This window comes from Eurosta solidaginis, chromosome 2 (genome assembly GCF_040869045.1).
Source record: "Eurosta solidaginis isolate ZX-2024a chromosome 2, ASM4086904v1, whole genome shotgun sequence".
Taxonomy (NCBI): domain Eukaryota; kingdom Metazoa; phylum Arthropoda; class Insecta; order Diptera; family Tephritidae; genus Eurosta; species Eurosta solidaginis.
In genome coordinates, this window is record NC_090320.1 from 23,828,804 (window position 1) to 23,854,400 (window position 25,597).

The following is a 25,597-nucleotide window of genomic DNA, read 5'->3' on the forward strand; positions in this document are numbered from 1 at the left end:
TTTTATGCCGACTCCGAACGGCATCTGCAAGGCAGATGAGTTTTCACTGAGAGCTTTTCATGGCAGAAATACACCCGGTGCGCTTGCCAAACACGCGGGCCACCCCGCTTAGAAAAATTGTCTTCTAATTTAAAAACCTTATTTCTAAAATTTTGATGTTGCTTTGCCCGGGGTGCGAACCAAGGGCATCCGGTGTGGTAGGCGGAGCACGCTACCATCACACCACGGCGGCCGCCGAGCTTCGGCGCTTAGCTCAGGGAATTTTATTGTATCGCTGCTATAGGCTTTAGCTCAGTAGATGAGTTTACTGAGATGATGCTGACTATTTTTTACTTATCTAATGCTACATAAATAAAAACGGGCATATGAATATAAAGTATGTATGTTGTGCGAGCGCTAGCAGAACCACCAGACGTTGTCCTGCTAAATATTGGCTCTCCCACAACTATATTTCACCTCTTTTTATAGAGAATGCTTAATTTATTTCAAAATGCTGTTTCTACCCATTCTTCCGCGCGTCTTCCTCCTCTTATCTATTCCCCATTCTTCTGAGAAGCTCGGCCTAAAATCTCCTCGGCGGCTATCCCGCCTTAAATTTATTTATTATTTATTCCTCTGCGTTCCCAACTGTCAATAGCTGTATTTTTTCCTCTGCCTCTGCCTCAATCTCCCTCTTCCTCGTCTCCCACCTTCCACTACCTTTACATATATCTCTACCTCTCTGTACCGCAGTCGATTTTTTTCTCATTTCCCTCCATTCCTATTACTTTTCTTCTTGTTTTTGTTTTTTTTTTTCCATATTTCCTACTCCTTACGAGTTTTTCAACTTAATCTTTCCCTTTCTATTCCATTTCTGTTGTTGTTGCTGCTGTAGCGATAAGGACACTCCCCGAAGGTCTTGGGGAGTGTTATCGATGTTGATGGTCCCTTGCCGGATGCAGATCCGCTACGTTCCGGTAACAAACACCACAAAGGTACTAGCCCGACCATCTTGGGAACGATTTTGAATGACCATATGAAACCTTGTTGGCCATACCGCCCTCCCACCGCCTAGATTCATCAGGAGTTCGGGGTCGCCAGAGCCTAGGCTGTTAACCAAACACAATTCGCCACGGGTAGGTGAGGTTGGCAATCGGGTATTTGGTATTTTATTCGCCTCTTACGACAGGCATATCGACCGCGGGTATATTCTAAGCCCTCTAACCCACTGGGGTCCGATTTCATTTGTCTTTCCCTTCGCCTCCCTTTTCCATTCCTCGATATCTTTCCGGTTGTTTTAGTTTCCATGATTTTCTCCTACCTCAGTCTATATCTCCGCTTCCGCCTTTTTTTGGAAGCACACTCTGCATCTAACATTTACTCCCCCCCTCATCCTTCCTAAACTTATCATATGTTTGCTTCCATGTCCCTGAAATCTCTTGACAGCCGTCTGCTAGCATGCAGTGTCCCACAAATATCTGGATGATGGCTGGTAGGTCCATGAAAGTATTAAGCTGAAAAGGTTTAAAGAAGATATCCTCCCACTTTGCCATTTACAAATACAGAGGTATTTGATTTAAGAACATGTTCTGCAGCTTGGGAGCTCGGGTATATCACCGATTAGGCATGCAACTCGTAAAGAGTTACTTAAACTGACGATCGATTACTCAACTGTCAGTCAGTTATTGCACTCCCGCCTGCGTTGGGATGGGTCTGCAGAGTATAATGAGGAGTATTGGAGGACAAAATACAGGTCATTTTCAGGGCAACAACAACGCTTTCGATAGCATCAGATATGAAGCTTTGGATCAGAAGATAACTTCAGGCGTTTAAAGACGCAGTTCGGAGATTAGGGTGTGACGGCTGAGCATTTTCTCTGCGTTTGGCCCTATGTCGCTAAGATTAGCTTTAAGGCTTTACTACCTTTTTTTGTTTTGTAGGGGATGAGAAGGCACCGCTTTTTCGGTGTTTAAGATATTAGACTTTTTGCCAGGAGATTAAGTGTTGTTTCACTCTAGAGAATGCGACAGCCAGACCAGAAGATCCTTCTATGAAACGCTCGTCCGAAAAAGTAGATGTCGGGGATCCTATTAAAACAGAATATGTAACTGTAGGTAGCTTAGAGAGCCTATATGATGACGAACTTAAATCATGGCACTGGCTTTTCATATTTTCCACTAGTGCGGACCATATTCGGGTAAGAAAAGAGGTGTGGCCAGAAGCCAGAGAACTGAATTTCGGTGACGAGTTGTAAACTCTTTCCTGGCCAAATGGCTGAAAGGTTTTAAGTGTATGCTGGTACAATAAACGAATAGTACAATCAATGCATTTTATTTGGATCAGTTTAAGCAAATGTTAGAAAACGAAAGAAAGGAAGGAGTCCATGGATCCAGGCCCATTAATTTCAAAATATTATGCTCACGAGCTAAGTATATAGATTGTAAACATCACAGGGATCCGCAGTGACATCTATGTATATTTCGTAGAACTAAATCTCATGTTAGAAACAACAACGCCCTGTATTCATTTCGCCGAAACGGAACTACCTTATCAACATTTGTTTCGCTCGAAAGTGTAGAGTTCAAATTAACAGAGTGTAATCAGAGAATTTAAACACAATGAGAAGGCGTTATTTTGGCATCCACTGCTTACGATCCATTTGCATGTGTCACGTCTTGCACTTCACCACTATTCCCCAAATTCATATTAACTTAACAGGGTGCAAGACGTAACAGAAAATTCTCTTAACGATTTTCTCTGTTCGTCTGTTACCAAAAAATCTCTGATCAGAGCAAATATATTGGAAATTTGAATTCTCTGATTTTTTGTAAATAAATTATGATGATTCATTGTAAATTGACTTCCCCCATTAAGTAAGGTCTTGGGAGCCAATTATTTAATAGGGTGTTTGGCGCAGGTCTTTTTTCAACTTGTGGTTCAATGCCGCTCTTTGTTTTATTATTTATATATTGGTCCCATCCATTCATTCATTACCTTACATGAATGTGGGAGGAAAAAGGTGCCCATTTTTCCCAAAACAGCCGATTTTACCAGGCCATCAGAAAAAGGGAACAACATATCTGCTCGAATAATATTACCACAAATTCCCCACCTTCAACTAACTTTCGAATATCGAATTTCCATGGTGTCATCTTCCTCACCTACAGACAATTCATGTTACCGTCTTACTCCTTTACATACAATCTGATACAATTTTATAAATATCGAATTTACTCATTTCCATATTGTCTTGCCATCTTCCTCATCGGCATTCAATTTGATTTTTCCCTCTTCCTCCCTAACGCCCCTTCAGCTATTATTGAAATCATATGGTATGTGGTTAAGTGCCTTATGCTGAGCGCACAACTTTTATAAACTCTGAGTTCGACTACCGCGTCGACTCCATGATTGATGTGATTCTATTTATTTTTGTATTTTTTCTGCTTTGGTGGTGGAAAAATCAATCAAAAATCAATAAAAAGTTTCTTTTTATAAGTACAGAAAGAAGGCAGAAAATTTGAAAAAGAGCCCGATTCACCAGGCCATCATAAAAATGTGTAGGGTTACTGGATAATATAAATTGCATTTGGCATCTCTAATGAATGCTGCTAAGTAAAAAGTACTAGGGCTATCTCCTTTGTACAACCTATAAACATGTTGCCAATCCAGAAATTAACGTTAGTTATATATATCTTCCACGCATTCACTCACCATCACTTGATTGAAACTCATGCATTTGGCATCTCTAATGAATGCTGGGTATAGAAAATACACACATCACACGCACATACATATTTTTTTAACTCCTTTACACCACTTTCACACAATTAAACCATTATTTTTACTTACCAATGTATGGCACAGCATCCTCCCTCAGGCGGTTGCCTTTATGATGAAGGTCCCGGTCTGTAAAGTGTGCCCGGCACACATAATAATTCCATTTAGGAATATGGGTGTCAAGGGCAATGCCCAAAGCCGCCCTCCACTTCTTGTCTTGAGAAGGCTTTACCGACCAACGGAAGACCGGCAAAACCTTCTCGGTGTTCAAACACCCACGAGCAACACATTTTCGAACGCGCGACATCGCAATTTATTTTTTTAATTATATTCAAACCCGCGTAACTTTAATCGCGTCAACCGCACTTTCAAGAAAACTTTTTGGAATGAGCAAAATAACATCGGCTTTTGCTCATCGAAAATTCATAATTCGATATGTTGACCGGATTTTTCAGCAATAAAAAAAAAAAAGAAAGCAAGCTGTATTGAGGTTCGAACCTGAAACACATATAACCTTAAACTAGTGCCTAACAGGTGCGCCAAACGTACTATAAGTTTCACGTTGTCTTATCTGTTACTTAGACCGTATATACTTATTTGCAACGTCATAAGGCTATTTTCAACCCTCCATTTACCATTGAAATTAAGCTTATTTTACCTTTTTCAAGATTTCTAAATTATATTAATTAAATTCAAATTCATATTAAATTATAAAACAAGCAAATATATTGCTAAAAGTAATAAAATTTAAATTTAATTAATCCTACTAAATACCTATATTCCTACAAAGAAATCATATTAAGAGAAAATCCAGAGAATTTAACACTAGCTGAAACTGTTGACAGAGAATTTTCTGCTGTTAACTGGTTAACATTGAAATTGGATTGAGTGTGGTGAAGTGCAAGACGTGTTCACATGCAAAAAAGTTGGAATCTAGCAAAAACTCCTTCTCATTGTGTTTAAATTCTCTGTCATTGTGTTTAAATTCTCTGGTCTTGCCATTGCTAGGCTTTTCTAGTCTCCAGTCTCCATCATTTATAAAATGAATGGAGAACCGCCTTACCATTATTTGCTCAATTTTACTACGAACTGCTTTATCATATGAAACTGCATTATCCTTGACTTCGATTGAATTGTTCCAACAAAAGGCCATCCATTTGAGACAATTTGTGTAGTAGAGCTGGGTTCGATTCCCGACCTTTCATTTGATACCCATATCGTACAAAAAAAATCTAGAGTCACCCCTGGCCCACCGGCGATATCTCTAAAAGGCATCTACCTATAGAACTAAGGCCCACTCCCTTTTAAAATACTCATTAACACCTTTAATTTGATACCCATATCGTATAAACAAATTCTAGAGTCACCCCTGGTCAACCTTTATGTCGATATCTCGAAAAGGCGTCCACCTATAGAACTAAGGCCCACGCCCTTTTAAAATACTCATTAACACCTTTCATTTGATACACATATCGTACACAAAAATTCTAGAGTCACGCCTGGCCCACCTTTACGGCGTTATCTCGAAAGAGCATCCACCTATAGAACTAAGGCCCACTCCCTTTTAAAATACTCATTAACAGCTTTCATTTGATACCCATATCGTACAAACAAATTCTAGTGTCACCCCTGGTCCACCTTTATGGCGATATCCCGAAAAGGCGTCCACCCATAGAACAAAGGCCCACGCCCTCTTAAAATACTCATTAATACCGTTTATTTGATACCCATATCGTACAAAATAAATTCTAGAGTCACCCCTGGTCCACCTTTATGGCGATATCTCGAAAAGACGTCCACCTATAGAACTTAGGCCCACTCCATTTTAAAATTATCATTAACACATTTCATTTGATACCCATATCGTACAAACAAATTCTCGAGTCAGGCCTGGTCCACCTTTATGGAGATAACCCTAAATGGCGTCCATCTATAGATCTATGGCCCACTTCCTCTTAAAATACTCTTTAATACCTTCCATTTGATACACATGTCATACAAACACATTCCAGGGTTACCCTAGGTTCCTTTTACAACATGGTGATTTCCCTTACTTTGTCTCCACAGCTCTCAACTGAGTATGTAATGTTCCTTCCTTACTTGTTATGTGCAATTTTAATATTCCGAAAATTTTTATTTTGGCACAATTTTATATGTACTCACTCACCTCAACCATATTTTACTCGCACGTTTTTTTCAATCTCTCGAATTATTTAGTATTTTTCCACACATTCCATGGCAAAAGCAGAGAATTTAAACTCTCTGATTTTACTACGAACTGCTTTATCATATGAAACTGCATTATCCTTGACTTCGATTGAATTGTTCCAACAAAAGGCCATCCATTTGAGACAATTTGTGTAGTAGAGCTGGGTTCGATTCGATTTTTTGGAGAATCGATTTTTTCGATTCGATTCTCAAAAAAAAATCGATTTAAACGATTAAATCGAGCTGAAAATAGTTGTTTGCTGCTCAATTGTTTACCAAGGTTGTACCGCTAAAAAATCTCGCCAGTTTCTTTCTCGTTTCGTTCACTGAGGCTCTTTTGCAACATCAAGGAGTGCCACAGGGTTATTCATTTGTTCCTCCAATCGCAGTGAGATTGATAGTGTATTCGATACCTAAATGTCATGCTTTCCGTGTTTTTTCCACATATTCCAATTTTGTGCGCAGATATTTCTTCAGTTAGTTCTGCATTCTCCGCAATGTTAGCTTAGAAATCACAAGGAGAACAACTTTGGCTATAAGCCTATATTAATCTCTCATCATAGCTGCGGTATCCAGAGTCGATGGCATGGCCGTTTTCAAGAGAAAAGTCATGTCGATGAATTATGGCCATCTCCGTCCAACCAGCCGATAGGTCTTGTTATGGGAATTCATAAAAATGTTTCGGCACAGCAGGTGCTCCTATCGGCATCCGTATTTGGAAACAGACCAAGCGGAAGACCTCCGCCAAGAAGACTTGATCTCCCTTGGTGCCCGCAATTGGTGTCAGTTATGTTGAAGCCGGGATAGCTAGGCTGACTTGCGCAACTGCAATGCCAAAATCTTCTAGGCGGCTAAGCCAATTGTGGGTGATGTTAAATTTCTTCCTATTTCTTCTTTTACTCATAGCCACCATCATAATGGCTTATAGTCAAAGTTCATGGTTTTTAAAAAAGTCGAGCATTTCGGGAAGAATTAGAACTATTACCGTCCTTTAATGCGATAATTCTCCGCAAGTGATGCCAGTTGAGGGTACCAAGGGAGTTCAGGCCTTTTTTCACCTGCCCTCTTCCAATATAGTAGAGGTCTATCCCTCCTAAGTTTGCAAACACGGGTGTAGATAAGAACACTTTCTTGAAGGGAGATCCTTCATCCAACGGCCATCCTATCATCTCTTGACTCCAGCTATGATTCCGAGCTATTTATGAGACCAGGTGTGATTGGAGACTTGAATATAGTGTTTTTTGTTTGGAGGAATGCACTTTTTCAAAGTAGCACTAATGGGTAGTGTGAATTTCCGTTGGACTTACATTGTCCTCGATGTTGATATTGGCACCCAGCTACTTAGGTTAAGTACTTCATAGTCTGAATTTTTTTTTTCACTTTTAGCCAACTTGAAACTTTGCAGTTTCTTACCTTTTAATTTTCACCACCAATGTAATTTAGAGTTTCTTTTGGATCCAGATATACCTTCCAATGAAAGGAAACTGAAAAATATAATATGATGAATATATCTTCCAAGGGCTATCCGAAAGAAATGTGCTACCGGCATAGGTTCTCTCAGAAAGTACAGCTTTTCACAGTTGTACCGAGTAGCGGACAGAAAATTCCACAAATCGTTTATGTTCTAAGTGAGCTCATGTGAATAGATTTTAGGCTCGTAAGCTCCATGGAAATATTCGCCTAAATAACAAAGCTTATTTCTGAGTCGACACTAAATCCTTAACCTTTTAATTCTCGGAGTTTGTAAAATTTGGGTTGAATGATAGGCGAAGGGCCTATGATAGGCGCTATATGGGATGATTTGGTATCGGAAAGCGAATGAAGCGTGGAGCTAGTAAGCTTGATAAGCAGGCGATCTGCTATCTCGGCAAAGAATAGGAGTTGAAAAGGTCACAAGACATGGAAGTAAAGAGAACCGTTTCACGATATTCCTGATTTAATAGTAGTTTGCTAAGAGACTAAGTTGTTGATAAGCTTAAGGGAAATAAAAGGGAGAATCGGTTTTGAAAATGGCGATAACGCATCTACTCTGATTTTCCCGAAATGACGAATGAGTAGACATTTCAGAGGGATTGGGCAATAAGCTCAAGTTTAAAATGTGTAGTAATAACGTGAAATGCTTAAGGTCGTTCTTCCAGACCACAAAACGCAAGACACAAGTGCACGGTTTAAAGTGCTGCATAGTGTGCTAGCGGCCACCGTGGTGTGATGGTAGCTTGCTCCGCCTACCACACCGTATGCCCTGGGTTCACACCCCGGGCAAAGCAACATCAAAATTTTAGAAATTTTTCAATTGAAAAAAATTTTTCTAAGCGGGGTCGCCCGTCGGCAGTGTTTGGCAAGCGCTCCGGGTGTATTTCTGCCATGAAAAGCTCTCAGTGGAAACTCATCTGCCTTGCAGATGCCGTTCGGAGTCCCGGCCGGCCAATTTGTAAGGAAAATCAAGAGGAGCACGACGCATATTGGAAGAGAAGCTCGGCCTTAGATCCCTTCGGAGGTTATCGCAACTTACATTTATTTTATTTTTTATTTATAGTGTGCTAGTCCCAATTATAATGTATGGATCACATGTGTGGTAAAGTCGCAAGACACACTGAGCATGTTGCTGCGACATAACTCCCGAAAATACCGAGACGCGTTTATAAGTTACTTCCAGTATCTCGGTCCAAGCAAGGGAGTCGGCACTAAATCCTCTAGTTAGAGCTTGAGAAAATATCCTAGTGCTGAGTTTATCTACACCTCAGAACCAACAACTATTAAACGCTAGAAGCATGGCAGATGGAAAAGAACCTCGATATCCTGAAATTAGCCACGAGATATGAAGACGTATACGCAGTGGTGCAGATGAAGCTCAATCATGCTGCGAGTCTTTCATATAAACCTGAAGCACAGTAAACTTCTTCAGGCTTCTGTGAAGCTATAATCTTTGATTGAGTAGGGTTCGTTTGATGTGGCGCTGACTCAGGAATCATAGCTCACAATTTTTCTAGACTCAGCACGCGCCGATTGGTAAAGAAAGATCTACACTGAAGACCCAGCGGTGGTGGTCATCGACCGAGAAAAAAGAGGGCCCTAATTTTGGCATCATGTGACATAACACATAACGTGGCAGCCTCACCGTAATGCCATCAAATACCAGGATTTATGTACAAAAAATATGTCGTCTTGGTTAGAATACTAGACGTCCTTTATCCTCCCTGCTGGCGGTCGCTATTGACACATTCGGTATATTCGGTAGGACAGCTCAGTTCAGCCTAACCTATCTAATACTTGAAAAAGAATAACTGTTGCGTACTTAAATGTTGTAGAGGGGATAAATGTTGTTAATTTTGTCACAGTGATTCGCAGAAAAAGGATTCGAAGAGAGCCTCGAATTTCCTGATTGCGACAGCAATGGCTTCTCGTTGGAAATTACACTAACCACCGGTTGCAATCACAAACCTAATCACAGCTCTTATCACAGGAACAACTATCTCTAAAATTATGGGTCAATGAACCAGCGACTTTGCAACAGCAAATTAACGATAAAGAAATGAAATTGCGACTGCGTCATCAACTTCTTTCATAGCCATTTTTACAAGTTGTTAGAATTTTATTTAAAATTTAAATGAAAGATAGCAGGTCTTCAGATGGCTTCATCTAACAAGTTCGTTGTCACCAATACAGGGTGACTAAACCTAGGTGAGTATTTTGTTGAACAAATCGCGAAAATCTATTGTGAATACGCCAAACCCAGCAAAACAGCTGACTTTTCTCTAAACTTTTGGCTTGCATTTGCTTGACTGACAGTTGATGCTTCAGTTTGTATTGACAGAATGAGAGTTTTGATAACTTATAGATAAGCGAATAAAATATAGTGCAAATGACCCTTAGTCGTAATTTTGAAATTTTCGAAGGACAGAAATCCCACTAAGCACCGTTTTTCTTAATTATCGATTTAAGTGGGAGTTGGTCACCCCATGTTGATGAAAACAAAAATATCAAATGTGGTTATCTGAAGATTGCTATTCTATAGTTAAACTCTAATTCAACTAGAGATAGTGAAATTGGCCCTCAGACGCTTCTTTAAAGGTTATCGAATTTCTAGTTTTCTCCTTGCTAACTGAAACAACGACTGTCAGTTAAGTGCAAGAAGCAAGCATAGACAAATATCAGCTGTTTTGCTGTTTTTGACGTATTCACAATAGACATTCGCGATATGGCTTGAAAATATTCACAATCATCGATTTAACTAGGTGTTTCACACTCTGTGTTGGTGAAAACCAAAATGTCAAAAGAAGCTATCTAAAGGATTGCTAACCTAGAGTCAAATTCTAACTTAATCAAAAATGACGAAAATGGCTCTAAGGAACTAAAAACACAAATTCTCAAAAGAAGCTATCTGAAGGATTTCTCACCTAGAGTCCAATTCTAACTTAATAAGGAACTAAAAACACAAATTCTCAAAAGTCCGAAGAAGCTATCTGAAGGATTGCTAACCTAGAGTAAAACTCTAACTTATTTAGGACAACGAAAACGGCCCTAAGGAGCTTAAATCGCAAATTCTCAAAAGTGAAAAGAACTTATCTGAAGGATTGCTAACCTGGAGTTAAATTTTAACTTAATCAGAAATGGGGAAAACGGTCCTAAGGAGCTAAAAACACAAATTCTCAAAAGTCAAAAGAAGCTCTCTGAAGGATTGCTAACCTAGAGTCAAATTCTAACTTAATAAGAAATGGGGAAAACGGCTCTAAGGAACTAAAAACACAAATTCTCAAAAGTCAAAGGAAGCTATCTGAAGGATTGCTAACCTAGAGTTAAATTCTAACTTATTCAGAGATGGGGGAAACGGCCATAAGGAGCTAAAGCCCCAAATTCTCAAAAGTAAAAAAAAAATATCTGAAGGATTGCTAACCTAGAGTTAAATTCTAATTTATTTAGAGATGGGGAAAAGGGCCCTAAGGAACTAAAAACATTAATTTTCAAAAGCCAAAAGAAGCTATCTAAAGGATTGCTAACCTAGAGTCAAATTCTAACATATTCAGAGATGGGGAAAACGGCTCCAAGGAGCTAAAAACACAAATTCTCAAAAGTCTAAAGATGTTATCTGAAGGATTGCTAACCTAGAGTTAAATTGTGGGAGATGAGGAAAACAGCTCTAAGGAGCTAAAAACAAAAATTCTCAAAAGTCAAAAGAAGCTGTCTGAAGGATTGCTAACCTAGAGTCAAATTCTAACTTAATCAGAGATGGTGAAAACGGCCCTAAGGAGCTGAAACACATAAATTCTCAAAAGTCAAAAGAAGATGTCTGAAGGATTGCTAACCTAGAGTTAAATTGTTGGAGATGAGGAAACCAGTTCTAAGGAGCTAACAACACAAATTCTCAAAACTCAAAAGAAAATATCTGAAGGATTGCTAACCTAGACTCAAATTCTAACTTATTCAGAGATGGGGGAAAACGGCGCTAAGGAGCTAAAAACACAAATTCTCATTCACATTTTTTTACAAATCCAAAGCGGACTTAGGATATTTTCCAACAATTTCCCTCACCAAAATAATGCATTTGAAATTTTTTATTTTAAATTTTACTAGCTTTATTTATACATAGTAATTCCCTTTGTAGTTTGTTATGTACTTTGAATTTTGTATAGTTTATGTCACATACATATTTACTTTTTAAAAAATAGGTGCATTTTAAAGATAAAATTTTGCTGCGTTTGCTAGTTTTGTGGTGTTGGAGACATTTAGTATTTCAATTGAATAACAATGAAGCTCATATATGTATGTATATAACTACAGCTGTTATAAGCACAATTATATTTAAGGTATTTCTCAAATACAATTAAAGTAAATAGTATATTCTTTTTGTATACATTTTAAGTAAATAGTTTTATTCATAATTTAGTTGTATAAACAAATTGGCAAAACAATCATAAACAAACATAAAATTTTTTTTCATAAAATTTTTTTTTATGTATTACATGCGTACTTATTTATGTATACAACTAAATAAGATAACAGTATAATAGATATGAAGTAGCGTAAAATTAGATTTTATTTTATTTAAAGATAGTATAATACAATTTGTACAAATTATTATTTTTGTTTGTTTTAAAAATTTATTTATATTTATAGTTTTTATAAATTTTTTGTTTTTAAAGTAAAGTGGTAACTAGAGCGTATATAGTAAAGAAAAGCGATACAAGTAAATAAAAGAAAATAAAAATAAATAGAATGAAAAAAGTAAAAAAAAGAGTTCAAATTTAAATTTAAATAAAAATGTCTACATTTCTTACATTTCCTAGCGGGTATTAAATCAAAAATTTGCTGCCTTTTGCCCCACTGTCGGCATATTTGGCAGCCTCTATGCATAATTAAGCAAGCTTATTTGTTGTACATTTAATTTTTATTTTGTATGCATTTAATTTTATATTTTTAAAATATTTTTTCAATTTCTTATGTATTTTGTTGTTACATGCCATAAGCCATTTAAGTACAATTAAAATTAATAATTTAATTAACAGTGTGTTGTAATGGGTTTTTTATTGCTTATGTATGTATGTGCAATATATTTGTTTTTTATTTTAGTTTAGTTATTTTTTTTTTTTTCAATTACATAAGGTAATTAAATTTGTTGTTATTTTTTAGATAAATATATATTTTTAATATATATAAACTAACGTCTTTATTTTGCCATCTTACTCTATTAACATGCTTCTTTCTCACTCTATGCGTGCTCTCTCTCTCTCGTTTTATGCGTGCACTAGCTTTCTCGCTTTCTTGCTCAGTTATCACTTGCATGGCATGCTCTTTAGCAAATCTTTTCTGCCTAATTTTGCATACTACATATTTATTTATACATTTTTTTTGTAAGCTATCTTTTTTACAGTTTACTTTAAGTAATTCTGTCTTAGCTGCTCTTCAGTTAAGTTGTGGATAATTCAATTAAGTATAAACTATTTAAGTACATTTAACATTAATAAACTAGCTTTTGTTAATGCTTTAACATTACTACATATATCCTACTCTTTCACTCTATATCAGTATTCACAGCAATTCAAATATAAGTTTGTATGCCTAAGAGCGCACTCTGGATGAGGGTTTGGGTTAAATTAGGGTTGGTCGTTATTATTTAAAATTTTTCTTAAAAAATTGAAAGTTTCATAAAAGTCGATATTTCACACTCGACATACCTATGTATTTACGCAAACCATGCGGAATAACAGATTTTTCTATAAAATATTGTTTGAACTAATTTAGTACAATTTAAATTATTAGAACCTTTTTAGTATTTGTACCACACCTCGAATATTTTCGTTAGTAGCATACGCTAAGACTCAATTTGACAATACAATAAATTTAGAACAAATTTAGTACAAAATAAATTTTTAGAACTTTTTAAAAATCGGAGAATTTACTCGAATTCAAATAGCATGCGTTAAAAATAAGTTTGGTAATAAAATCTTGTTAGAACAAATTTAGTACTGAACAGAGCTGGGCATTATTCCTAAAACTTTGTATTTAGATATTTATTCGAATGAATATAAATATTTTTTAAGAAAATTATTCAAAGCTAATTTATTCGTGAATAAATTATCTCTGAATAACTTTTAGATGGATAATTTATAGTAGAAAAAAAAAAATGTTTTTCGATTGAAATCTTTTTTTTTCCAAAAACTCATAGTTAACTTATTTGAATATGAGGGTAAACAATTATTTTGTGTGTTAACTGAAAGAAAATCAGTGTTTTTTTGTATATATTTATTACTCGAAAAACAAAAAGATAATTTATTCGTCACTCAAATGAAATTTCTTTAAATAAACAAATATATCTGCATTCGTAAATAACCAAAAAAAAAATTATTTATCTTTTATTATTGATTCGAATAAATTTTGTCCAACTCTGGTACTAAATAATTTTCTATAACTTTTTGGAGATCGAAGAATTTTCTCAAATTTAAAGTATAGCTAAGTGAGTAGTACTTACTTACATGCATACATTAAAATGATTTCACTAGCGTAATTTTAGTACTAAAAGTGGCAATGTTACTAACAGTTTGAAAAGCTTATTAAATTAGTTCTTTCATTTTATTCAAAATTTAGTACAATATTAAGATCAATTGAGCTTAATTTCGAGGAGTCATTTAAAATAATATGCACTTGTTACTTAATAAAATTATAATTAGTTCTTAGACAAAATATTCATTGTTTAGCATAGTATTTTGTACTATGTCAAGTAGATTTAATCGCAGAAGTACAATTTTATACACTAAGTACAGCAGTACAAGTAGGTCCTAAATAGTTAAAATTGTTGTTAAAAGGACTTCAATGATTAAATAATTTTTAAAATAGTAAGTAGACCGACTAAACTTAACTCAGTACAATTAAATCAATCTGACTAAAACAAAAAGTGAAATTAAAAAAAAAAAAATACGTCAGAAAAAAAATTAAGAACAGTGTTTGAAAAATGTAGTACACAATCTTTTTAAGTATAGTTTCTAAATAATAAATTGTTATTGTATTGTAGTATTTTAAGTATTAAGTACAGTAGCAGCGAAATGGTTAATTTCTTAACAGAAGTAAGATAACTAGAACTTTTGGAAATAATTATTAGGCACTACTTCGCCAAATTTTTTTAAATTTTGAAACTAGATTGTAAGTACTAAGATATTAAAAAACTGGTGAGCGTAAATAAGAACGTCTAAGTGGAATGTGCCCATAGCCTTGTAAACAATAGTTTAGTACTCAGAATTTTTGAAGTTGAGTGTATATAAAAGTACTAATTGAAACCAATAAAACATACTAAGGTACTAAAATTCTTGAACTCAAATTGATTTTTTTCTAACTCTTCTTTGAGCAGTAAATATCTCTTGAATCCATTGTGGAAATATTTATTGCTTTCAAACAATCCTGATATTAATAATATTGAAAACTCGGTAATCCAAAACATGTTGCTAGTTGCAGAAATCAATAGCAAGCTAACTTTTTTAGTATACAGGAATGATGTTGTTTTAATCATAAAAAAGTAGTAAAAAAATACAAATTTTTAGCCTCGCTATATTATAGCTTCGATAATTGAAACCTTATAAATAACTAGTTTAGTACAAAGTCGGTATAAATCAAATTCTCAAATCGAAAAAAAAAATGTCTTACTAAATTATTATAATCAGTTCTAAACGACGTTCAACATTATTCGGTAGCAGACCTGTAAAGAAAATGTACCAGTACAAGTACAAGTATCAGCACCTCAGTACTTTGAAAAATTAGTACAAGTATCGAGGTATTGTTGAAGTACAAGTAAATCAAATTCTCAAATCGAAAAAATGTCTTACTAAATTATTATAATCAGTTCTAAACGACGTTCAACATTATTCGGTAGCAGACCTGTAAAGAAAATGTACCAGTACAAGTACAAGTATCAGTACCTCAGTACTTTGAAAAATTAGTACAAGTATAAGTATCGAGAATTGTTGAAGTACAAGTAAAGTACTTGTAAGTACTTTCGAAGTACTTTAATAAGTATGGAACGGTTTTGAAGCAGATCAACCAGCACCCTTAGATCACCTAACTTTGACAAAATGGCTGAAGAAGAGTTTTGCGGTGTTTTAATGATACATCAGCAGATTTCAATATGCTTCTGAGTTATCCTCTTATGAAGGACCTATCACTCAAAATGAATACGTCCTCAGCTTCCTCCGACCCAGTAGAGCGTTTATTTTCCTTAGCAGACATAGTTTATAGTCATAGAAAGCAATCAATTACGGGCTTTTCGTTTGAAAAGCTAGTACTAATGAAGGCAAATACAAAACTACTTTAATATTGTTAGCTGTTGTACAATTTATACTTATTTAATATGTTGTTTTACTTCTTGTTGCATTCTAATATGAATTTCACTCATATTTTGATTTTCCATTTATGCATCAAACTTACATATTTTATCAGAAAAAGTACTCGTGTACTTGCAAGTATTTCGTAAGTATATCTACTTGTACTTTCGGATTCGAAGTACAAGTACTGTAGTACTTATACTTTGTACTTAGATTTGAAGTACTTGAGTACTTGTACTTATTTGGTACTAGTGTAAGTATGTAATCAGTACTTTACAGGTCTGTTCGGTATGAAGTATAAATACTATAGTTTAATTTTAGAAAAAATTTAGTACAATACTAATTTAGTACTAACACGCTTTGGTAACTGGAAATGCGTACGTAATTAACACGCGGCATTATAAATCTGACAGTCAAATGTTGTTAAAACAAATTTAGTACAATACTATATTTTAGTACAAAAACGGAACTTCAAAAATTAGGATATACACGCAATTAACTTGCTATAAAATCAAATCTTACAACAAAATTATGTTTAAATAATTTTAGTACAAAAGGACAGTTTTAGAACTTTTGCTTCCTCAGAGCTTCTTTCAAAATTGAACGTATGTACGTTAGTATCGTACAAATGTAATATTCTTCATAAAGTTCGGCATTCAAAAAAAAAAAAAAAAAAAAAAGTTCGGCATTCGATTTATATAAAAATCAATATAAACTTTTTAGTACAACGGGATTTAGTGAAATACGACTTTAATTACTACTAGAAGTGCGCTATACTAAAAGTTTAAAATCAGAAAAACAAAAAGCGCCGTTAAACTTTTTTAGACCACACTTGGGTACTAGTACTGAAATTTCAAGAATGCTGCAGTATGTTTTAAACAATTAATGCTTTAACTAAAAGAAAATATTTTACATTTAGTATAGTATACTAAAATTTATCGTTTTAATACTACTTGAAGAAATCTATATAGTGTATGCATACATATATCAGCCAAAATATTGTAATAGATCAATTTTTCTTCAAAATTTGAATACCCTCATCCTTAACTGAACTTATACTTATATATCGTCGACTGATAGAAGGATCACAATATCTCGGCCTCCAGTCTGAAAATGTGCTTTTCAGAATGTGTTTTAAGAACGTGCTATCTACCTCACAAAAAAAACTCCCATCTTATAACTCGTCTTAAGAAGGCTGTATCCTACGAAAACATATTACATCAAAATGTGTTATATTTCGGCTAAATTTTGAGAATTACTTTACGCCGATAAAGTTTTGAGGACTGGTTTTTTAAAACTAGTTTCATGTAGGGTACTAATAGGGTAGTTTTGAACGTTCTGGTGACATAGTGCGATGCTTCACTCAGTCAATGAAAAATAGTTCTGGCTACACTTAAGCTTGTTCTCTAGGTCTCAAGAAAATATTTTAGTTATCCTTCATGTGTGCTTTTCCCAAGATTCGCTACAAATCTTTGGTGAAGCTAATAGAGGCAGACTTGATAAACTTAAAATCTCTTCGGCAGTTTTTATACCGGAAGCTCGATGGAAAAACACCTTATGCGAGGAAACGGCTAGAGAACAGCCTGTTTCCGTACCCGGTTTAGTACATTCAAACACCAGAACCCTTAATTAGAACACCATATCTCAGAATTCGTTGAGACAAAAAGCTAAGCAATGGCTTTTCGGAATCGTCTAAGAGTTAGATTTTTCTTCTGTTCAGCCATCGTTATGCAACATTGGCTTTCCTTGAGACCTAAATACTTAACTTAAACTTAGAAATATGCATATATCTAAACACTGTTTTTTTTTGTGTTCTGGTATGTTCCGGCCTAATGGGGCATGGCGCCCCCCTCGTCTTTAACAAAATTCTTCTTAAAATAATTTAAAAACATTGCATACCTTAAGGCATTTGGATATGAATGCGAAAGTACATAACACATAAATATTCTTAAGCGGCTTTTAAGAGCTTGATCTGGGGTGAGGCCAAACTTATGTTACCAGCTTTTGAGTAAAGAAAAAATGCAAATGCGGATCAGCTGCTAGATAACAGCAACGTTGGGCACGCTATCTCTCATCTGTTGGCCGCACACAAAACTGCTGATAATGCATCTCTTTCTTAAACATAATTCGTCTACGGCACTCATACCACAAAATTGCTCTTGCTGATATCTTTCGCGCATTCCATAGAACTCTCTTTTATTCTTACTCCCTCCTTCCACGTCTACAGTTGCACCTGGAATGTTTGCGCCTGTACCTTCGGCGGTGATATGAATGGATTGGTACTGTGTAATGGTGCAACCGTATTATTTACTGTGGGTGTTACTGCACGTCCTATCGGTGTTGTGACTGTCGTTATCACCGTCGCCGCCACTGGTAAATCGGGCGAGAGTGGTTTTGTTACACCCGCAACCCATTCAGCATCAAAAGGATCAGCTGGCGCAGCGCTCATTGATTGCGTGCGTCCCTTTGAGCTAAGCATATGCGGTCTACGTTTAATGACAGCAGGCGATGTCTTTTTCACCACCTCACCCAGCCATTGATCTGCATTAGGTAGTGGAGCGACGACTTCCACAGGACGTACCACCGTTGTTAGCGCTGGCGCAGCGGGCTGCTTCAAAGTTGGTGTTGTAGGCGAGTTGGTGTTGTTGGATACTGGCGATACGGATGAGATGCGCGGCGCTACATATGCTGTGGGTGAACTATTTGCGCCAACTATTGAACCACTGCTCATTGCACCCTCAGTGTATTCGTAGATTTTGCTGGTGATAGCGGCAATACTACTACTACTATTCGTAGTTGGCAAGCCAGTAGGCGTTGAGATTCCTCTACGTTGTTGTTGTTGCTGTTGTGTTTTTTCCGCAGCAATAATATTCTGATTAATGCTCATATTATTATTGAAATTTAGATCATCACCAGCTGCAATCATAGCATCCGTTTGACTGAGTAAAGATAAACCTTGACTAAGCTCCTGACACAACTGGCTAACTGTATCGATGGTACCCAAACCATTATCCATATCTGCTAAACCAAGTTTAGCTGGCGAGACCTCGGGTATGGGTGATACGCTACGATTTGGTGTGGCTAACGCAGCAGCAAGTGCACCGCCACCAGCTGCTAAAAATGCCTTCTGTCTTTCGGTATTGGACGGAAGATCGTTGATACGTAATGACATTTGTCGCTTGAACGGTGACTGACTACCAATGGTGCTGAATGCGCGGAATGAACCCTGACGTTCTAACATTGAAGGTGTAGCATGTGGTCGTTCAATGGCGAACGGATTGAACGGTTTAGGTTGTGGCGGCACAGCAGCTGATGGTGTCTCACCTTGTTGTGCTAAACGTTCGGTCATTGTTTGTTGTCGAAATGAACCAGTACGTGTGAATGTTGAATTTTTGACATCAAATGTCATAGTGACACCACATTCCTTATCACGTCGCTGCTTACGTTCCAAGCACACAGCAAAAGCGCAGCCCACAGCATGTGACAGTCGTTCACCCAATTCTTTGCATGCCAAAAATCCATGACACATCCAACGTCGTGTAGTACCATCGCGACAAATATAGCTGAATCCACGTTCGTGATTACGATCTGGTGCACAGAAACTCACTTTCTCGATTGTTTGATCGACAATGAGGCCCTTTGTTTCATCGTCCACGACGCGCAAGCCATCACCGCTAACGTGCAGCACACCGCGTATGGGTCGACGGCGCGAGTTCTGCAAAAAGGAAAAAGTTAGTGATTAGTCAGTGCAATTTAATTAACTGATAAGAATGAATAGAGCTGGTATACGCCCACATTTGTCAGCTGTTGCGAAGTTTAATGAACTAAAAAGAATCTAATGTCGAGCGATATGCCGTCACATATACGCCCATTTTCAAAGTAGTTAAACAATGATTTATAATTTGACCAATAAAAATATATTAAATTGGAAACAGTTTTTGGTATCGAGGCCGATAAACATATTTATACTATTGGGCCGGTTCTTGGTCTCCGAAAATACACTCGCATATTTAAGCAGAATAATTGGAAATAGGGAAATGAGAAGTGAAGACTTGCCAAAGGGATTGGATGTATGATTGTAAGTCTAATGGGTCAATATTAGTAGGTATAAAATACCCACGCTTTTAATTTGGTTTGGATATGAACCGGTTTTTGGGGTGTACCATCTTCAGTACCAGTTTTAGTTCTATTTTTGATAGTAACCGCCCTATAGATGTATATTGAAGCCATTTTTCACCATACCTTGTCAAATTTGGTTAGCGACAATGCGGCTCCGGCGTTGAGCCACCTTCAGGGCAAATTTTCGTTCTAGTTTCGAGATTATCTTCTGTCTCTACTATCGTAGCTAAGTAAGGGGACACAGTATCACTATCGATATCGACTATATCGAAGGAGCTATGACGGATGAAAATAGATATTGCAGTTTTACAGAGCTCTCGTACAGAGGCAGTTTCAGAATTCAAAACCCTACTGCTATGCTGTGGACGCCGTACATATAATAGTGTTCTAACTATAGCCCTATGAAAAAACACATCGTGGCACAGCTAGATTGAAAGCTACTTTCCAATTGTATACAGGCTTCAAAAATTTCCCAAACAATGTCTTCAAGAAAGCTGGGTTTTTTTCATATTCAGCTAACATAAGAAAGATCATCTACTCTTTGATTCCCTCAATTTCTGGTAGACTTGTTGAGGTTACGGAAAATACTGACAGCTCTTAAGAAAGGTCCTATTTGGATCGTAATCTAGAAGGGGTATACGAAGGAGAAACGGTTAAAACCTATCGATGCAGTTTTTGGAGCATTGGTTTGGTAACCCTTTCCGATGTTGTTACCACGTACCAAGCTATTATGCGAACCAAATATGATTTAAAAACATATAAAACTTATCTGACACTATGGCACAAGAATATGATCTACGTGCAGCTTGCTCAACTGTCCTTTCGATTTCCTGCATCTTAAAAAGCCCAGGTAGATACAACTAAGCATTAAGATTTGGGTTGGGTGTGCTTCCTGGCCGACTGATAAGACATTTAGCATTGTGAAGTCTTTATTGGCCGGCCAATTCAACCAGCAGAGCCTAGCCTTGCTATGATTTGATTAAGAAGATACTTTTTCAAACTTTTCAAAAATTTATTGGCCAGAGTAGGACATTTATAAAGGAAGTACTCAACACTTTCTATCATTGATTAGAGGCAAGTTGTCCTGCATATCTCAGATTTATGTTTCAGTGACCAACTGGCTTTAGCTGCGCAGTTAGATTGAAGCCAGTGATCATTTTTTGAGAGGGGCAACACCCCTTATGATCTAGTACGTTTTTTCCCAATGAGGTAGCTCGCGCTCTCTACACTATGCTCTTTTCAATCGCAGCTATTACATCGTTTGTAAAACGTCACTGGAAGCAGCTCGATGGTGGGCCTTGGTGTAAGGGTTGATTTGCGCGCATTTTTATAGTCAGACGGAGTAGCGCTTCAGGTAAAACTGTGTTAAATCCTGCTTCCATAGAGAGATTATTGTCAGTACCTTTGAAATGCCCACCTACGTTACTCAAATCGGGTCAAGACTGGTCGCCGGCCAGTGCTGTAACAAGTTAACCTTTGCTTCCGGATTTGAAAGTTTTTGAATTCAGTCGGGAGCTCTGCACTGCAGACAAGCCATCAGGTGCATTACACCTTGCGTTTAAATGACTGAACCTATGAAGATTTTGCTTTCGCTTACTTCATTAGAATTTGAATTTGGATGTGATTCGCAAAAGGTTTATGAAATATTCTAATGAAATTGCTTAGATCTATTATCCCTTGCACACAGCAAATACCTCAGAACTACAAGTGCTCGCCCCAAACTGAATATATTTCAAAGTATGTATAACAGGGGTTCTGCACACCCTATCAAACTCTGATGCCTTAAATTAGGGGGAGGTAGATACGGTACTTTACAGGTTTCAGAGAAATGTACTACAAAATCGTATAAGACAGGTTTCTTGCATTGAACGTGCAGGCTCTATCAACTATAGTTTGCGCGTATTCCTCAGCGATGGGAGTTTAGCCCTACATGTTTGAATCAATCGCAGACGATAGAAGTTTTGCAGCCTACATATGTCCAACGAAAAAACTGTCCTTATTTAGCCTCAGTTTATTAATACAGCTAACAAATGTGCTCATAGCCTTGCTCCATACAAACATATGTACATAAATACTTCATCTAAATTTGTTACTCACTCGCAATACTTTTAGAGCCTCCTCGCAAACTTGCATACCGCGCGATTCGAATACTTCGACGCAACCTAAATATTTAACCGCGAATGAACAGGTCGCTGAACGTACCGCCTCTTCATCAGACTGCCATTGATGAGGTTTCGATGATTCTGGTACACGGTCCTTCCGACGACGAAACGAATCGCGAAAGGATCGACGTAAACGATCCATTTTCTTTGGAGATTTTTTGCTAAAACGAAATGATGCGGATTTCTAAAAGGAAAAAAGAGAAAAGAACGATAAAAGAGAAACAAAAAACAATAATTCAATTCATGCATATTCAATTAGAAATTTTAAAACAAAAACAAATTATGTTGATCGTGTGAAACAAGTGCTTGTTTACCGTTGAGTTTGAGTTTGCTCAAAGCGCCGTTGCAATGCATTGCGCATGCGCAGCGCGCAGAGTTTGTTCATTGTTAACGTTGCTTTTATTTTTCAGGTTTTGTTACTTAAATTATTTTATAAATATATTTATTATGTACTATTTTAAAATAAAAACCTACCCCATTTTTAACATCACCAAATTTTCCCCGTGTGAAGCCGCGTTCCAATGGTTCATGTGTGTGTGACGATGAATTTCCCATATCGAAATGAAATTGTGCGCAGCAACTAACGTTTCTTTACTTCCGCGCTTCCTGCCTTCACTTCTCCCCTATTAGTTCCTTTGCTTCCGCACGTTGGTTCTGCTCACTTGTTCGACTGGCTGTTTTTGTTGGTTTGGCTGAGTATTGTTTGTTTATTAAGCGTTTATGAGTTGAGATGAGATTGCGTACGTTTAGAGGGGTGGTTGCTTGAGATTGACCGTTAAAATTTGAAAATTTCTTTGTTTAGACGAGTTTTTGTTTTTGTTCGCGCTTTTATGATTTTTTATGTTGATCTCACACCTTCCAATATCACAATTTGATTAAACCTATTTATTGTTGTTTTATAAATACATATATTGATGTGTGTATGTGTGTTTGTTTGTGTTACTTATTCTTCTTCTTATTCTTTATTGCAATTAAATAGCTGCCACTTATGGTTTTATGAAACTATTATTAATTGAATATCCGTACTAAATTAATGCAATTAACATCGTTCAAGCATTTATTGCAATGGGTTGGATGAGTCTTCGCTATATTGTCGATATGTATGTGGGTTGATTGTGAAGGCTGAAATTAGTAGAAATAATGGACTTCTAGACATTGAGCTAATTAAATAATTTAAAATTTTTGCACTTCGTTGACACAGGAGACACTATAGCAAGGCCGAGTTAAGCTTTTTGGGACAAAAAAAAAGGAGAAATATAAACATAATTTAGGAGTAGACGTTGAACTTCCTTGTATAGATTTAATAAAGATCTCAAGTCAAGTTTTTTGATAAATAAATTTAAAAAATAATAAAATAAAAAAATGTTAAGCACTTCCTTTATATAAATGGACAAAAATGTCTCCTTACATAAAGACATATTCTTGCTAAACTATGATTTTTAAACTTTACATAGAAATTGAAAAAATATTTATGAGAAGTAAAAATATAAAAGTGGAGCGTACATTACTTGGATTGGAAAGTTGGTAGGAAAGGAAATATTATTAGTCAATCAATTGCGCTCCACCTTTATATTTTTCTTCTCATAAATATTTTTGCAATTTCTATGTCAAAGTTTAAAAATCATAGTTTAGCAAGAATATGTCTTTATATAAGGAGAAATTTTTCGCTAATTGTTGCCCATTTACATATATAAAGGAAGTTCTTAAAATTTTTATACTCAGTTGAGCAGAGCTCACAGAGTATATTAACTTTGATTGGATAACGGTTGGTTGTACAGGTATAAAGGAATCGAGATAGATATAGACTTCCATATATCAAAATCATCAGTATCGAAAAAAAATTCGATTGAGCCATGTCCGTCCGTCCGTCCGTCTGTCCGTTAACACGATAACTTGAGTAAATTTTGAGGTATCTTGATGAAATTTGGTATGTAGGTTCCTGGGCACTCATCTCAGGTCGCTATTTAAAATGAACGATATCGGACAATAACTACGCCCACTTTTTCGATATCGAAAATTTCGAAAAATCGAAAAAGTGCGATAATTCATTACCAAATACGGATTAAGCGATGAAACTTGGTAGTTGAGTTGAACTTATGACGCAGAATAGAAAACTAGTAAAATTTTGGACAATGGGCGTGGCACCGCCCACCTTTAAAAGAAGGTAATTTAGAAGTTTTGCAAGCTGTAATTTGGCAGTCGTTGAAGATATCATGATGAAATTTGGCAGGAACGTTACTCTTATTACTATATGTCTTCTTACTAAAAATTAGCAAAATCGGAGAACGACCACGCCCACTTTTTAAAAAAAATTTTTTTTTAATTCACATTTTAAAAGAAAAGTTAATATCTTTACAGTATATAAGTAAATTATGCCAACATTCAACTCCAGTAATGATATGGTGCAACAAAATACAAAAATAAAAGAAAATTTCAAAATGGGCGTGGCTCCGCCCTTTTTCATTTAATTTGTCTAGGATACTTTTAATGCCATAAGTCGAACAAAAATTTACCAATCCTTGTGAAATTTGGTAGAGGCTTAGATTCTAGGACGATAACTGTTTTCTGTGAAAAAGGGCGAAATCGGTTGAAGCCGCGCCCAGTTTTTATGCACAGTCGACCGTCTGTCCTTCCGCTCGGCCTTTAACACGATAACTTGAGCAAAAATCGATATATCTTTACTAAACTCAGTTCACGTATTTATCTGAACTCACTTTGTATTGGTGTAAAAAATGGCCGAAATCCGACTATGACCACGCCCACTTTTTCCATATCGAATATTACGAAAAATGAAAAAAATGCCATAATTATATACCAAATACGAAAAAAAGGATGAAACATGGTAATTGTATTGGCCTATTGACGCAAAATATAACTTTAGAAAAAAACTTGGTAAAATGGGTGTGACACCTACCATATTAAGTAGAAGAAAATGAAAAAGTTTTGCAGGGCGAAATCAAAAGCCCTTGGAATCTTGGAAAGAATACTGTTCGTGGTATTACATATATAAATAAATTAGCGGTACCCGACAGATGAAGTTCTGGATCACCCTGGTCCACATTTTGGTCGATATCTCGAAAACGCCTTCACATATACAACTAAGAGCCACTCCCTTTTAAACCCTCATTAACACCTTTCATTTGATACCCATATCGTACAAAAAAATTATAGAGTCACCCCTGGCCCACCTTTATGGCGATATCTCGAAAAGGCATCCACCTATAGAACTAAGGCCCACGCCCTTTTAAAATACTCATTAACACCTTTCATTTGATACCCATATCGTACAAACAAATTCTAGAGTCACCCCTGGTCCACCTTTATGGCGATATCTCGAAAAGGCGTCCACCTATAGAACTAAGGCCCACGCCCTTTTAAAATACTCATTAACACCTTTCATTTGACACCCATATTGTACAAACGCATTCTAGAGTCACCCCTGGTCCACGTTTATGGCGATATCCCGAAAAGGCGTCCACCCATAGAACTATAGCCGACTCCCTTTTAAAACACTTATTAACACCTTTCGTTTGATACCCATATTGT

At 36.3% G+C, this 25,597-nt stretch overlaps 1 protein-coding gene across 5 annotated transcripts in view; it reads right to left on the minus strand.

The window, feature by feature from the left end:
- Nucleotides 1-11,512: 11,512 nt before the first annotated feature.
- The window catches only part of numb (NUMB endocytic adaptor protein), a 153,033-nt gene continuing 138,948 nt past the window's right edge, over nucleotides 11,513-25,597 (minus strand). Inside the window, exons 2-4 of one of the 5 annotated variants that reach the window (XM_067764652.1) lie at nucleotides 22,526-22,906; nucleotides 21,987-22,235; nucleotides 11,513-19,485 (exon numbers count right to left, since the gene is read on the minus strand). In XM_067764652.1, the coding sequence (XP_067620753.1) occupies nucleotides 17,992-19,485; nucleotides 21,987-22,235; nucleotides 22,526-22,606 (1,824 nt within the window). In that variant the 5' untranslated portion in view covers nucleotides 22,607-22,906 and the 3' untranslated portion in view covers nucleotides 11,513-17,991. Of the gene's footprint in view, nucleotides 19,486-21,986; nucleotides 22,236-22,525; nucleotides 23,197-25,597 lie in introns of all 5 variants that reach the window. The other 4 variants (XM_067764651.1, XM_067764649.1, XM_067764650.1 and 1 more) reach the window with 4 other exon arrangements.